A 13,222-nucleotide genomic window follows, 5' to 3' on the forward strand; every position below is an offset into this window, starting at 1 on the left:
GGATTTTAAAAACCAGTCAAATAGCCTATTCAAAGTTTGCGTCAAAATTACCATAGATTATTTAGATTTCGTCTAATGACATCGCTTCAATTAAAAGTCAAAAATTGGAATTTAATAAAAAAAAATACTAACAATGACACAAATGAATAAAGGATTTACTAATATTCCCATATTGTAATCTCACAGTTTAACATCGATAGATTACAATATAGCGAAAAATAATACGTTAAATTGCAATCATATCTCACGGTTCACAATATTTCGACAGTTTACAATCTCATGAGACAGATTGTAATCTAACGATGTTCGTAATCTTACGGTGACATCAGCGTTGCCAATGTGTGGGGAATTCCCCAAAATGCTGGGAATCGATAGTCAATCGGGGATTGGTGTGGAAATTGTCACTGTCAAAACGAGGGGAATTTTATATAATATCAAAACGATCGGTAATTGATTCTTTAGCCGATGTTTTGTTAGTACGAAAATTGAAATTGTAGTCGATTATTAGTTAGCATGTTAGCAAATACTTTTTCATTATAGGACACCCTTAGTTTGTGTACAGTAAAGGACTACACAGACGAGATAGTTTCCTTAATAGAGACGCCGTGTAATATAAAAAAAGGATCAACACGAAAAAAGACATCAAATACCATGTTTTTAAATTTGGAAATTAGGTAATTTTTTCCCCGACTTAGGTGAATAGACATTGGCAACCCTGGGTGACATATATAAAGCTTAGTTACGAGTGGAGACTACAATAAAATACGAAACTATAAATAAGATTCGACGATTTAAAAAAATTACCTTAATTTTAATATTAATAAACATACATTACTAACATATCTAACGATACAAAAAGTATCAAATTTTATTTCTATTACTAACAGATTATTATTAAGAACTGGCAATACATTGATTTATAATCTGTACTAAGTTATTATTCTCAAGAGCGGCGGCAATCCTTTCCTTGTCTGCTAACTGCTTGTTCACAGCGTGCTCCGACATATGTGTACCTTCAGATATTTCCACTGTTACTTTGAAACGACTTGGCAGCGCTCGTAGTAACTGAACTCGGATCGATAGACCTGGAAGAATAAACCAAATCATGTTATTTGAAAATATATTATACACTAGCTGCGACCGCGACGTTGTACGCGTTTGAATTTAAAAAAAACTATTATTATAGCCTAAGTTACACCTTATATCAGTTATCTGCCAGTGAAAGTCCCGTCAAAATCGGTCCAGCGGTTCCAGTGATTAGCCGAGAGTAACAGACAGACAGACCAACAAAAATTGTTAACAATGTTATTTTGGTATATGTACCGTGTATACATACATATGCATTGAGTAAAAATGGGCTATTTTAATATTACAAACAGACACTCCAATTTTATTATATGTATAGATAATATAGATGTTAATAGTTGCAACAAGATCTCTCTGTAAATTTATGTATTAAATAATGGACAAAATGAAATCAAAAGAAAATAAGAAAAGAATAAATAATCTTAATATTCACTTGAGATGGTTAGAACGCGAGCATCTTAACACATAGTTAGCTCTTATTAAGGACTTTATGATGGAAAATTGAATAGTTAAATTGTCTGATCTTGATCTGCAGCTCATGTTATAGAGATAACATTTGTATGCAATTTAATTAGATCTAACAAAACAATTGTAATTAATTTTTCACTAGTCTATTAGCAGAAGTCTGCTTTATTCCTTTATGTTACATGGTATAAATTATATTTTATAAATCTGGTGGGTCACTAAAATGAATAAATATAAATATATTTTAAATTTATAAAAATATTTTTATAGTATAGTTTGTCAGACAAGCAAATGAGCCACTGACAATAGCTGTAAGAAATATTAATGATTCCTTACATTACCAATGCAAAATTAATTTTGGGAACTATATGTTATATCCCATGGGCCTGTAGTTACTAACTCACCCCACTGCTGTTTGTCAGCTGAATATCTGATGAATATGTGGTACCTACCCAGACGTAGAAGAGCCAAGATGGCCTAGTGGTTAGAACTCGTGCATCTTAATCGATGATTTCGGGTTCAAACCCAGGCAAATACCAATATAGATATGTGCTTAGTATTTATAATTCATATCATACTCTGCGATGAAGGAAAACATCGTGAGGAAACCTGCATGTGTCTAATTTCATCGAAATTCTGCTGCATGTGCATTCCACCAACCCACATTGGAACAGTGTGGTGGAATATGTTCCAAACCCTCTCCTTGATGGGAGAGGAGGCCTTAGCCCAGCAATGTGTTATTTACAGGCTTTGCTTTACTTTTACCCAGACGTGCTTACACAGCCCGACTACCAAGTAAATAATATTAAATATATAAGTTTAATTACCAATAAGAGTAGCCATACTACAGTGTGGTATCGTTGGCGTAAAATAAACTCGAACTAAGTTTTGTTTATTATCTATGAATACATTCTGCTGTTCCACCACACGTAGTTCCTCGAGAGTCAGTGGGTGTTCAGGATCGTTGATATTACGAATAAGATCGAAAATCTCGCGTTCATCAATGTCGTCTAAAACATCTTCATCAAGTTCCGCTGACGTCACTTCCCGTTCTGAACCCTTCTCGTAAACATTAGGATTCACGTTATCCGCGGTTTTCGTCATTTTTTTTATTAAAAACTAGGTTAAGAAGAAATATTTACAGCTAAAGCGATGTTTATAAAATTATAATGACGGAACGAGATCATATGTTCATTGTCAATGTATGTCAGAATTAAACCTAACATAACATTCGTTCTAAAATGGAAATAAATTTTATTTAACAAAATTAAAAGCTTTTAAAATATAATTAATTACTATGTATAATTATAAATATACTATATATAATATATTTACACGAGTAAATCGTACATTTTATTCTAATAACTTTCTATTGTGAAGTTGAGAAAATAAAATTTTAGCCGATTTAATAAATTATCTCTATTTGTTATTGAAATATGAAACACGAATTTATTGGATAAATTCTAACAGTATTTATTAGTAAATTAAACATAATTTAATAACTATGTTTACATTTATCAATTTCTGAACCATAATTTTGACAGTTGATTTGGATCAATACAGTCGAACAAAAGTATTCCTAACTACATTTTATATTGTGAAGGGGCGTTGGTAACTTGTTTAAATAAGATCTCGAATATTACGTGAGTATTAATATCGTTTTCTTTAAGTTTCTATGGTCTAAGTCTAAAAAAATATTTAATTTGTTAAAATAATAAAATCAAAACTTTCTATAAAGATAACGTAAATCCAGAAATAAACATTATTATCTTCATTTCCTATACCGTAAAGTTGCTTTAACAACTGTAAATGTTTAATATAGATATTAAATTTTATATAACACTAGTAACTTGTCCCGATTTCGTCCGGATAAATAAGAATTTTGTATACTTCCCGATCGCAGTGCCACCTACTGGGTCCAACTTACACCACCCAGGAAACCTAAACAATAATTTCATCGACATTGTTGCACCATCTAGAAGTTCCGTTATATATTATAGTATCAGTTATATACAATAATATTTGTACTGGCATTGATAAAATTTTATATAATAATGTTATTTCCAGAACCATGGCCGATCCTTGGGTTATCCAAGCCCACGAGCACGCAAAGTTTGCGGAGCACTTCCGTAACCTCGGACCCATCAATGGTACCTTAACAGGGGAACAGGCAAAGAGATTCATGTTGCAAGTATGTATTGTTCCAGTTGACTACAACATTTATATCAAATACACTTCATTTAAGTAAACTTTTACAAGCACTTTTGAATTGTCATTTAACAATTATATTTAGTAAAGCTACCACCAGTTCGAAAGGATGAAAACCATTACATAATACATACTAATCTTGTTAATTGAAAGTAACTCTCTGTTTTGCTTTCACAGTTAAATCATGAACCAAATTTAAATTTACATGTTAAGCTTGAACCCTAAGGTATGTTTATGTAAACCTAAAACCATATCATGTAAGGGAAGCCACAAAGGAAAAGTCTCCTTCATCAATCATACAATAAAATACTAATAATTTACAGAAAACTCATACTCACTCTTGAAAGCTTAACAGAGTTACTTTTATCAAAACAATAACAACTTTGAGGAGAAGGTTTAGAACATATTCCATCACGCTGTTCCAATGCGGGTTGGTGGAATACACATGTGGCAGAATTTCTATGAAATTTGTCACATGCAGGTTTCCTCACGATGTTTTCCTTCACCGCAGAGCACGAGATGAATTATAAGGACAAATTAAGCACATGAAACAGAGGTGCTTGCCTGGGTTTGAACCCATAATCATCTGTTAAGATACACGCGTTCTGACCACTGGGCCATCTCGACTCATCATCACAACAAAATAAACTTTATTCAAATAGGCTTTAATTATATTTGTCACTCATCACAATCTTACTGTCTAATTCCAGTCTCAACTCCCCCCACCAATTCTCGGTCAAATATGGTCACTGGCCGACACCAATGCTGATGGCAAATTGGATTTGAAGGAATTCTCGATTGCTTGCAAGGTTTGTCAATATTTATTTAATTTATTAGATAGCATATTAGCTAAAGTATGTTCTGGCAACACTGTGTACCTTCCAAGGGAAAGACTACATCAGATTGTGTTATTAATTAGGGTTGTAGAACCTCAAATAAATATCAAATTTTGTGTAACAACAACAGACTGTAAACCCACTGCTGGGCCTTTTAGAGGATCTGGCCAATGTAAGAAGTGTGTGGCAGTATAATGAAACAAATGCTTTGTAGATGAAGGAATGAATGAATTTTTTATTTAGATAAATGTTTCGGGTCTATATACAAAGGTTTCAGTATCAAAAACAACCCATTCCACAGTCTATAATGTGTTTCCAATACAGTTTTATGTGCATAAATGAGGTATACATTTAGAGTCGTCTATGGAGTGATTTAGGATGTAATGATGGCCTGCAGATGTTGTATACGCTTGGAGTGACTATCTAGTGGCTAGCGTCGTCGTCGTAACTACATACAGATGTGCTGCTACAATCTCTTCTCCCTTTTAGCAGAAAGTTTTGCAACATATCCACGCTGTTCCAGTGCGGGTTGATGGAGTACGTATGTGGCAGAATTTCTATGTAATTAGATACATGTTGCCTCACGATGTTTTCCTACACCGAGCATGAGATGAATTATAAACACAAATTAAGCGCATGAATATTCAGCGGTGCTTGTCTGTTTTTCAATGTATTAAAATGTTCTTTTTGAATGTATATTATAGTTCATCTTTCCTTGAATATTGTTAAGAGAAATTCTGCCTATGATGCATTCATCATTTGAGTACCTAAGAGAAGTACCTAGCTTGTATTCTCCTTCCTAAGTGATATAGCTGAAATAAAATGTGTTGCCACAGCAAAAAAATAAATAAAGAATTATTTTTAATAAAAACAATATTAATTACAGATTATAAATTTAAAGCTACATGGTATCGAAATACCAAAGACGTTGCCGCCATCGCTGCTTGCTTCATTAAGTCCCACTGGTAATTATGATCAGATGTTACTAACAGACATTGTTCACCTCTTTCACTCGTCATTAATTTCATATGCGAAAGACAGAGACAGCATTAATCAGATAACACCAAAATCATTAAAAAGTTTTTCACGATATAAGTTCTTTTGATATTACTAAGTATGATCAGATGTAACTAACGAACAGTGTTCATCTCTTTCACACATCATGGATTTGATATGCGATAGACTAAGACGGCAATAGCCATATTAACACAATAGAATTAAAAAGTTTTGCATGATATAAGTTCTTTGGATATTACAAATTATGATCAGATCTTACTAACGAACATTGTTCATCTCTGTCACTCGTCATTAATTTCATATGCGAAAGACAGAGATAGCATTAGTCAAATAACACCAAAATCATTAAGAAGTTTTTCATGATATAAGTTCTTTTGATATTACTAAGTATGATCAGATGTAACTAACGAACAGTGTTCATCTCTTTCACTCATCATGGATTTCATATGCGAACGACTGAGACGGCAATAGTCACATTAACACAATAGAATTAAAAAGTTTTTCACGATATAAGTTCTTTTGATATTACTAATTATGATACAAATTATGATAAGATCATACTGACAAACATTATTCATCTCTTTCACTCAACGTGGATTTGATATGCGAAAGAATAAGACGGCAATAGTCAGATTAACACAATAGAATTAAAAAGTTTATCGTTATATAAGTTCTTTTGATATTACTAATTATGATGCTAATTATGATAAGATCATACTGACAAACATTATTCATCTCTTTCACTGGTAATGGATTTGATATGCGAAAGACTAAGACGACTATAGTCATATTAGCACAATAGAATTAAAATTTCATGCGATTTGATAATAACTCAGCTGTATTGTACTCTACAGTAATAGTCATAGTTTGATTAATGTCTTTATTTATAATAAAACACGACACAACTCAGACGTATCATCTCTTATTATTTTACAGGTCCAAAACAACAATTCCCTCCCCCAAAACCCCCAATTCCTCCAATGCCAAATCTTTCCCAGCCCCTGATCAGTGGCTTACCGGCACAGTCTAATCAATCTCTCCTGGGCGACTTTAACCAGCCCCCAATCCCATCGAAGCCAACAGCTGTACCTGATCTTATATCTGGCGTCAAACCACCCATGCCAGCCCAACCATTGATGTCCAGTAACCAGTCATTGATTAATCAACCATTGGTTTCAACTCAACCATTGGTTAACACGCAACCATTGATTGGTGGCCCTCAACTTATGGGTGCAACTCAACCCCTAGGTTCGGTTCAGCCACTTGTAGCTCCATCTCAGCCGTTAATCGGTTCAAATCAACCGTTGATTAGCGGTATTCAGCCATTAGTCCCAGGAGCGTTAACTAGCACAACCCAACCAATGAACCAACTTATTAATACTTCTCAACCTCAAATGAATTCGAGCCAGCCTCTGATGTCTCAATCGTTGATAAACACAATGCCAGTTCAACCGCCGATCATGAATATGTCGAACCAACCATTGAATCAATCCCAACCCTTGGTTGGTTTGGCTCAGAATCCACCGCTCGTTGGGCCAACCCCATTAGTGCCAAGCTCCCAACCACAAATACCAACTGGTACGACGGTCGCTTCGATGGGTAGCCCGCCGATGCCAGCCGTGACAAGTGTAGCGGGTTCGATTTCCGGTCAGCCGATCACGTCGACGCCTATTACGGCCGTTAAAAGTGACTCGTTCTCAAAACCAGGTAATCATTATAAAGAATCATTAACTACTTTGGTCTAAATAATTTAACTGATGATCGCGGGTTCAAACCCAGGCAAGCCCCGCTGAATATTCAACAGTTGATTTGAGTTTATAATTCATCTCGTGCTCGGCGGGGAAAGGAAACATCGTGAGGAAACCTGCATGTGACTAATTTTAAAGGAAGAGGGGGCCTTAGCCCAGCAGTGGGAAACTTACAGGCTGTTGTTGTTGGTCTATCACTACATATTATAAAACAATGTTCCCTGTTCGCGTCTATATGTGTGTATGTTCGTGATAATCTCCGAAACTACTGAACGGATTTTGATGCGGTTTTCACTAATAGGTAGAGGGATTCATAACGAAGGTTTAGGTATATAATTTATTAAGGTTTCTGTGTAAATAAGTTGAAATGGAACGACAATTGTTAAACATGTCGGAAAAAAGCAGCAAAAAATATAAATAAAAGGTAAAAATATAAAATATCATATCATATCTCGTAATCAAAATCACAATAAACTTTATTCAAGTGGACTTTTACAAGCACTTTAACAATTAAGTGAAGCTACCACCGGTTCGGAAAGTAGATTCAACCGAGAAGAACCGCCAAGAAACTCAGTAGTAACTCTTCAACCTTTAAAAAATACAAAGTCATGTTATTAAATACAATTAATATAAATTAATATCGAGGTCCTAACTTCAAATCCAGGGCCAATATCCTCAGAAGCAGCTCTGGAAGAAGTTGACATTTCATTGCCCCCAGAAAGCACTTGAACAATAACACTAGTTATTATTGCTGGTAATATATTTGATGAGTGGGTGGTACCCTAACGCGCCTCATAGTATGTCATATTTACTAACTTTAATTTAGTTTTAACTAGCGACATACCCCGGCTTCATACGGATTCAGTGCTGATACTAAATATACTATAGAATTTGTTTATTCACGACATCACATTAGAAACTTCTAAATTTATCAGCGTTTTTTTACTATATTGTTCGTATTATATACAAAAACCTTCCTCTCGAATCACTCTATCTCTTGAAAGAAATCGCATCAAAATCCGTTGAGTAATTTCAAAGATCTAAGCATACATAAGAACAGATAAGCGACTTTGTTTTATACTATGTATAATATATTTTAGTATGACCTTGAAAAATCTTCATTCGTTCACAGAGAGTTATAATAAATGAATTATGTATGTATTTCAGCTTCCCTGGCTACCAGTCCCACTGAGGTACCGATGGGGGTGGTAACACCACCACCCGCTGCCGAGTGGAGTATACCACAGCCTCAGAAACTCAAGTAAGACTGTGATCACAACAGTGGTCAGTACGGTTCTGTATAGGTTGTAAACACATGAACACTAATCCTCCACTTTCACCACCCGGGGGGATGAAACTCGAAAGCAAATTCACTCAACAGACTCTAGGGTGATTTGACTTCCGAGTTCTGACCAATTACTAACTATTTTTCAACAAACCCAATCACATTATCAGCCTTTTGTGTTTTATTTTATTCTTATTCTAATTTATGTATGTGTGTGCGTGGGTGTGTTTGTGTAAAATGTTTGAACCAAGGATCTGCTCAGTTATATAGAAAGCTAGATAGCTACAAGACCAATAACAGCTGTCCAGTAAACAGATATTTGGTCAAGTAGTTGGATCTGCGTCTTAAATACAAAATAAACTTTATTCAAGTAGGCTTTTACAAGCACTTTTGAATCTTTAACAACTATATTCAGTGAAGCTACCACCGGTCCGGAAAGTAGATTCTACCGAGAAGAATCACCAAGATACTTATTGGTTACTCCTTTTTAATATAACTGGTTAGCCTTTCCGGCTTCGCTAGGGTTGAAAAAGAGTGTTCGTGAAACCGCACATAACGTTCAACCAATCAGCGCGCGACATGCATTCCGCCGACAGATTACAATATAGCGAAAAATATAATAATAATATGAAAATTACATTAAATAATAACAATAAATAAATATTGGACAACATCACATAAATTACTCTGATCTCGATGTAAGCAGCTAAAGCACTTGTGTTATGGAAAATCAGAAGTAATGAAGGTTCAAACACCCAGACCCGAGACGACATAGACAACTAATGAACTTTCTACATCGGCTATTCTGGGAATCGAACCAAGGACCTCGAAGGCGTACCCATGAAATCCGGTGTACACTCGACCACGGAGGTCGTCAAATGCGTTAAATTGCAATCATATCTCACGGTTCACAATATTGCGATAGTTTACAATCTCACGAGTTAGATTGTCATCTAACGACTCTGTAATCTTACGGTGACATCCACCGATCCCCATTTTAACAAAATCGTGGGTTAAACTCCAAACCATCGTCAAAGAAGCCTCAGACCAGGCACCATTGTTTTATATTGAAACATTTTTATGTTTTCAGATATACTCAATTGTTCAACGCAACGGATCGCGCCAAAACCGGTTCCGTATCCGGCGCCCAAGCGCGATCGATCATGCTACAGTCAAGGCTTCCTCAGCAGACCCTGGCCCAGATATGGGCACTCGCTGACCTGGACTCCGATGGGAAATTGGGTATGTCCCATAATGTTATCTATTCATGTCTGTCTGTTTCAATGAGCTGATATGGCCCAGTGGTTAGAACGCGTGCATCTTATAGATATATGTGCTTAATTTGTGTTTATAATTCATCTCGTGCTCGGTAAAGGAAAACATCGTGAGGAAACCTTGCATATGTCTAATTTCATTGAAATTCTGCCACGTGTTGATTTCAAGAATACGATTGGAACATCTAGGTGGAATATGTTTCAAGCTCTCTTCTTAATGAGAGAGGAGGCTTTAGCCCAGCAGTGGACAATTTACTTTTACCGTCGATATATACACTAAAAGATTATAATAGAAATACACGGATCAGTGCAGTGTGATACACCATTACATTTATTTACAGCACTGTTGAATTAAATAAAAAGTAATACAATCTTTAATAATAATAAACTCTTAAGGTAGAACAAACACAACAAATACGGCACAAGGCATAATACAAACAAAATAAATAATTATAAATCCCTATCTTATAGCAGTTTTGGAGCTTATTACTAACATACAGACAGACACACGTGCAGAAGAGTTTTATAATATGTATTGATAATGTGTTGTGGGGGGGGGGGGGTCGTCCAAAACTAGTGGAAATAGTCACACATAATAAATGAATATTACTTGGGGATATTGCACAATAAAAAGGAAGAAAAAAATGTTTATACACGACACAATTATAAAAGAATAAAATATTTAAAAAGAAAAGAGAAAATATAAAAAAACATTTTTACGAAATATAACTATTAACTAACTTGATAATTAATTAATTGTTCGTTAATAAATTTACAGGATGTGAAGAGTTTGTACTCGCAATGTACTTATGTGAGCGCGCCACACAAGGCGAGCAACCGCCTGCGAAGCTGCCCCCAGACTTGATACCCCCTACTTTTAGGTAAGAACCGCCAAGGAACTCAGTAGTTACCCCCACCATTTTAATCACAGTATATGTCAATACAATTGTATTTATTCATATTGTAACTTATACTAAAGCTAATTTTTTTATGTAATACTAGCAACCCGCCCCGGTTTCGCTCGGGTGCAGTACTGATATTAAATATAATTTAATAATTAAACAAGTTTTCAATAATTAAAATGATCATTTTTGATCGTGTTTTGTTTTAAAAGTGTTTCTCGACAATCGACATACATAACATATATATATTGTTTTAAACAAAGGTGTAAGCAAAGCAACTGTGAATATGCTCTACTAAAAACATTCAAGATTATAAATTGACTGGAAAGACACATATGTGCAACACTGATACTAAATATACAGCAGACTTAGTTTATGTACGACATCACATTAGAAACTTCTAAAATTATCAGCGTTTCTTTACTATATTATCCGTGTATTATATACGAAAACCTTCCTCGAATCGCTCTATCTATTAAAAAAACCCACATCAAAATCCGTTGAGTAATTTCAAAGATCTAAGCATACATAGCGACAGACTAAGCGACTTTGTTTTAAACTGTGTAGCCAGTGTAACTACAGGCACAAGGGACATAACATCTTAGTTCCCAAGGTTGGTGGCGCATTGACGATGTAAGGAGTAGTTAATATTTCTTACAGCGTCATTGTCTAAGGGTGATGGTGACCACTTACGATCAGGTGGCCCATATGCCGCCAACCTATACTATAAAAAAAAAATTTCAGGCGCGATTCAGTCTCCAGCTTAAGTAGTGTGAAGTCCTACGAAGAGAGAAGGAAGGAGAACTTGGCTAGAGGTCAAGCTGAGTTAGAGAGGAGGAGATCTCAGCTCGCTGACATACAAATGAAGGAGAAGGTAAATCCATCATTGATATATACGAGAATCTCTTACAATTAAACGCCATTTTGAATTTGATAATTATTGAGAAATCTCAGTAAATTTCTAATATGGCGCACTTTTTCCGCCATATTGCCATATTTTTTTTATATCGAATGTCTTTATTTATTTAAATTTCTAATATGGCGCACTTTCTCTGCCATATTGCCATATTTTTTTATACCGAATGTCTTTATTTATTTTTCATGCAATTCAAGGAAGCTGAGGTAAGTATATTATGTTGTAATTATATGTTTTTTGTTTAGAATGAATTACCAAACTGGTATATGGCACTAAGCCTTATTACGAACGCCATATATAAGGAACTTTGTTACACAGTGAACTTGAATGTAAATAAAGTAGTTGAAATAATTAATTATGATATATGTGATTATATATGAAGGCGGAGAGGGAACGAAAAGAGAGAGAAGAAGCTGAGAAGAAAGAGAAGTTGCGTTTGGAAGCGCAGAAGAAGGAGCAGGAAGAAATGCTTCGGAAGCAGAAAGAAGAACAGGTATGTTTTAATATATATGTCGCTGTCATTTATCATAGAATATTTAATGGTATTATTTAAATTGGTGGTAAGATTCAATTTGGTAGATGCCACCCACTCATGAGCTGAGATGGCCCAGTGGATAGAACGCGTGCATATTAACCGATGATTGCGGGTTCAAATCCACTATATATATGTGCTTAATTTGTGTTAAAATTCATCTCGTGCTAGGTGAAAGAAAACATCGTGAGGAAACCTGTATGTGTCTAGTTTCATCGAAATTCTGCCACATGTGCATTCTGCAATCCGCATTGGAACAGCGTGGTGGAGTATGTTCCAAACCTTCTCCTCAAAAGCTGAGGACGCCTTAGCCCACCAGTGGGAAATAAAAGGCTGTTGTTGTTGTTGTTTGTTGTAAGCACATGAAAATTCAATCAATCATCAAGATGACGTTCTTACCACTGGGCCATCTCTTAACTTTAAAATTTTAGATTAAATAGACTTTCTAACCTAACTGGGCCATGTCTTCACTAATTATATTTTGCATAATAATAACTTTCCTGAATTATGATGATGTGAGCAAAAATAATTTTAATGTGAATATTCATTCGTATAGTAGGAAGAAGGATGAAATAATAGTAACAATTTAAAACATTTATTTATACAAAGAATCTCCCACTGAATTTTGTCTGTCTCTCTCGCTCTTAGGCGGGCTAACCATGCCCGAGTGGAAGGGACGCGTGCCTTTCACTTTTTATGTCTGTCTCTCTCGCTCTTAGGCGGGCTAACCATGCCCGAGTGGAAGGGACGCGTGCCTTTCACTTTTTATGTCTGTCTCTCTCGCTCTTAGGCGGGCTAACCATGCCCGAGTGGAAGGCACGCGTGCCTCTCACTCGCTCTCATTGTGAGCGCATAACGCGAGCGGAGCGTAACGCAGTTTCTTGAAGTGTCACCCGGCAAACCAATTTATAAGACGTTGTCACGTCAAAAGATACTGACGCTGTCTCACACAC

At 35.4% G+C, this 13,222-nt stretch overlaps 2 protein-coding genes across 2 annotated transcripts in view; one reads left to right on the forward strand and one right to left on the reverse strand.

The window, feature by feature from the left end:
* Window positions 1-695: 695 nt before the first annotated feature.
* Window positions 696-2,663, reverse strand: LOC124542202 (MIP18 family protein galla-2). Its single transcript, XM_047120147.1, has 2 exons — window positions 2,379-2,663; window positions 696-1,085 (listed from the first exon to the last, which is right to left on the reverse strand). Exons 1-2 carry the CDS (start codon window positions 2,653-2,655, stop codon window positions 895-897), a joined length of 468 nt encoding a protein of 155 aa, XP_046976103.1. The 5' UTR covers window positions 2,656-2,663; the 3' UTR covers window positions 696-894.
* A 437-nt stretch (window positions 2,664-3,100) lies between these two features.
* Window positions 3,101-13,222, forward strand: part of LOC124542227 (intersectin-2-like) — a 30,498-nt gene continuing 20,376 nt past the window's right edge. The window contains exons 1-11 of the mRNA XM_047120174.1: window positions 3,101-3,194; window positions 3,619-3,742; window positions 4,470-4,568; window positions 5,482-5,560; window positions 6,549-7,319; window positions 8,528-8,621; window positions 9,736-9,887; window positions 10,698-10,800; window positions 11,566-11,695; window positions 11,935-11,943; window positions 12,120-12,230. Of these exons, the coding sequence (XP_046976130.1) occupies window positions 3,623-3,742; window positions 4,470-4,568; window positions 5,482-5,560; window positions 6,549-7,319; window positions 8,528-8,621; window positions 9,736-9,887; window positions 10,698-10,800; window positions 11,566-11,695; window positions 11,935-11,943; window positions 12,120-12,230 (1,668 nt within the window). The 5' untranslated portion in view covers window positions 3,101-3,194; window positions 3,619-3,622. The remainder of the gene's footprint in view (window positions 3,195-3,618; window positions 3,743-4,469; window positions 4,569-5,481; window positions 5,561-6,548; window positions 7,320-8,527; window positions 8,622-9,735; window positions 9,888-10,697; window positions 10,801-11,565; window positions 11,696-11,934; window positions 11,944-12,119; window positions 12,231-13,222) is intronic.

The sequence above is a fragment of the Vanessa cardui genome, chromosome 30 (genome assembly GCF_905220365.1).
Source record: "Vanessa cardui chromosome 30, ilVanCard2.1, whole genome shotgun sequence".
NCBI classification, from domain to species: domain Eukaryota; kingdom Metazoa; phylum Arthropoda; class Insecta; order Lepidoptera; family Nymphalidae; genus Vanessa; species Vanessa cardui.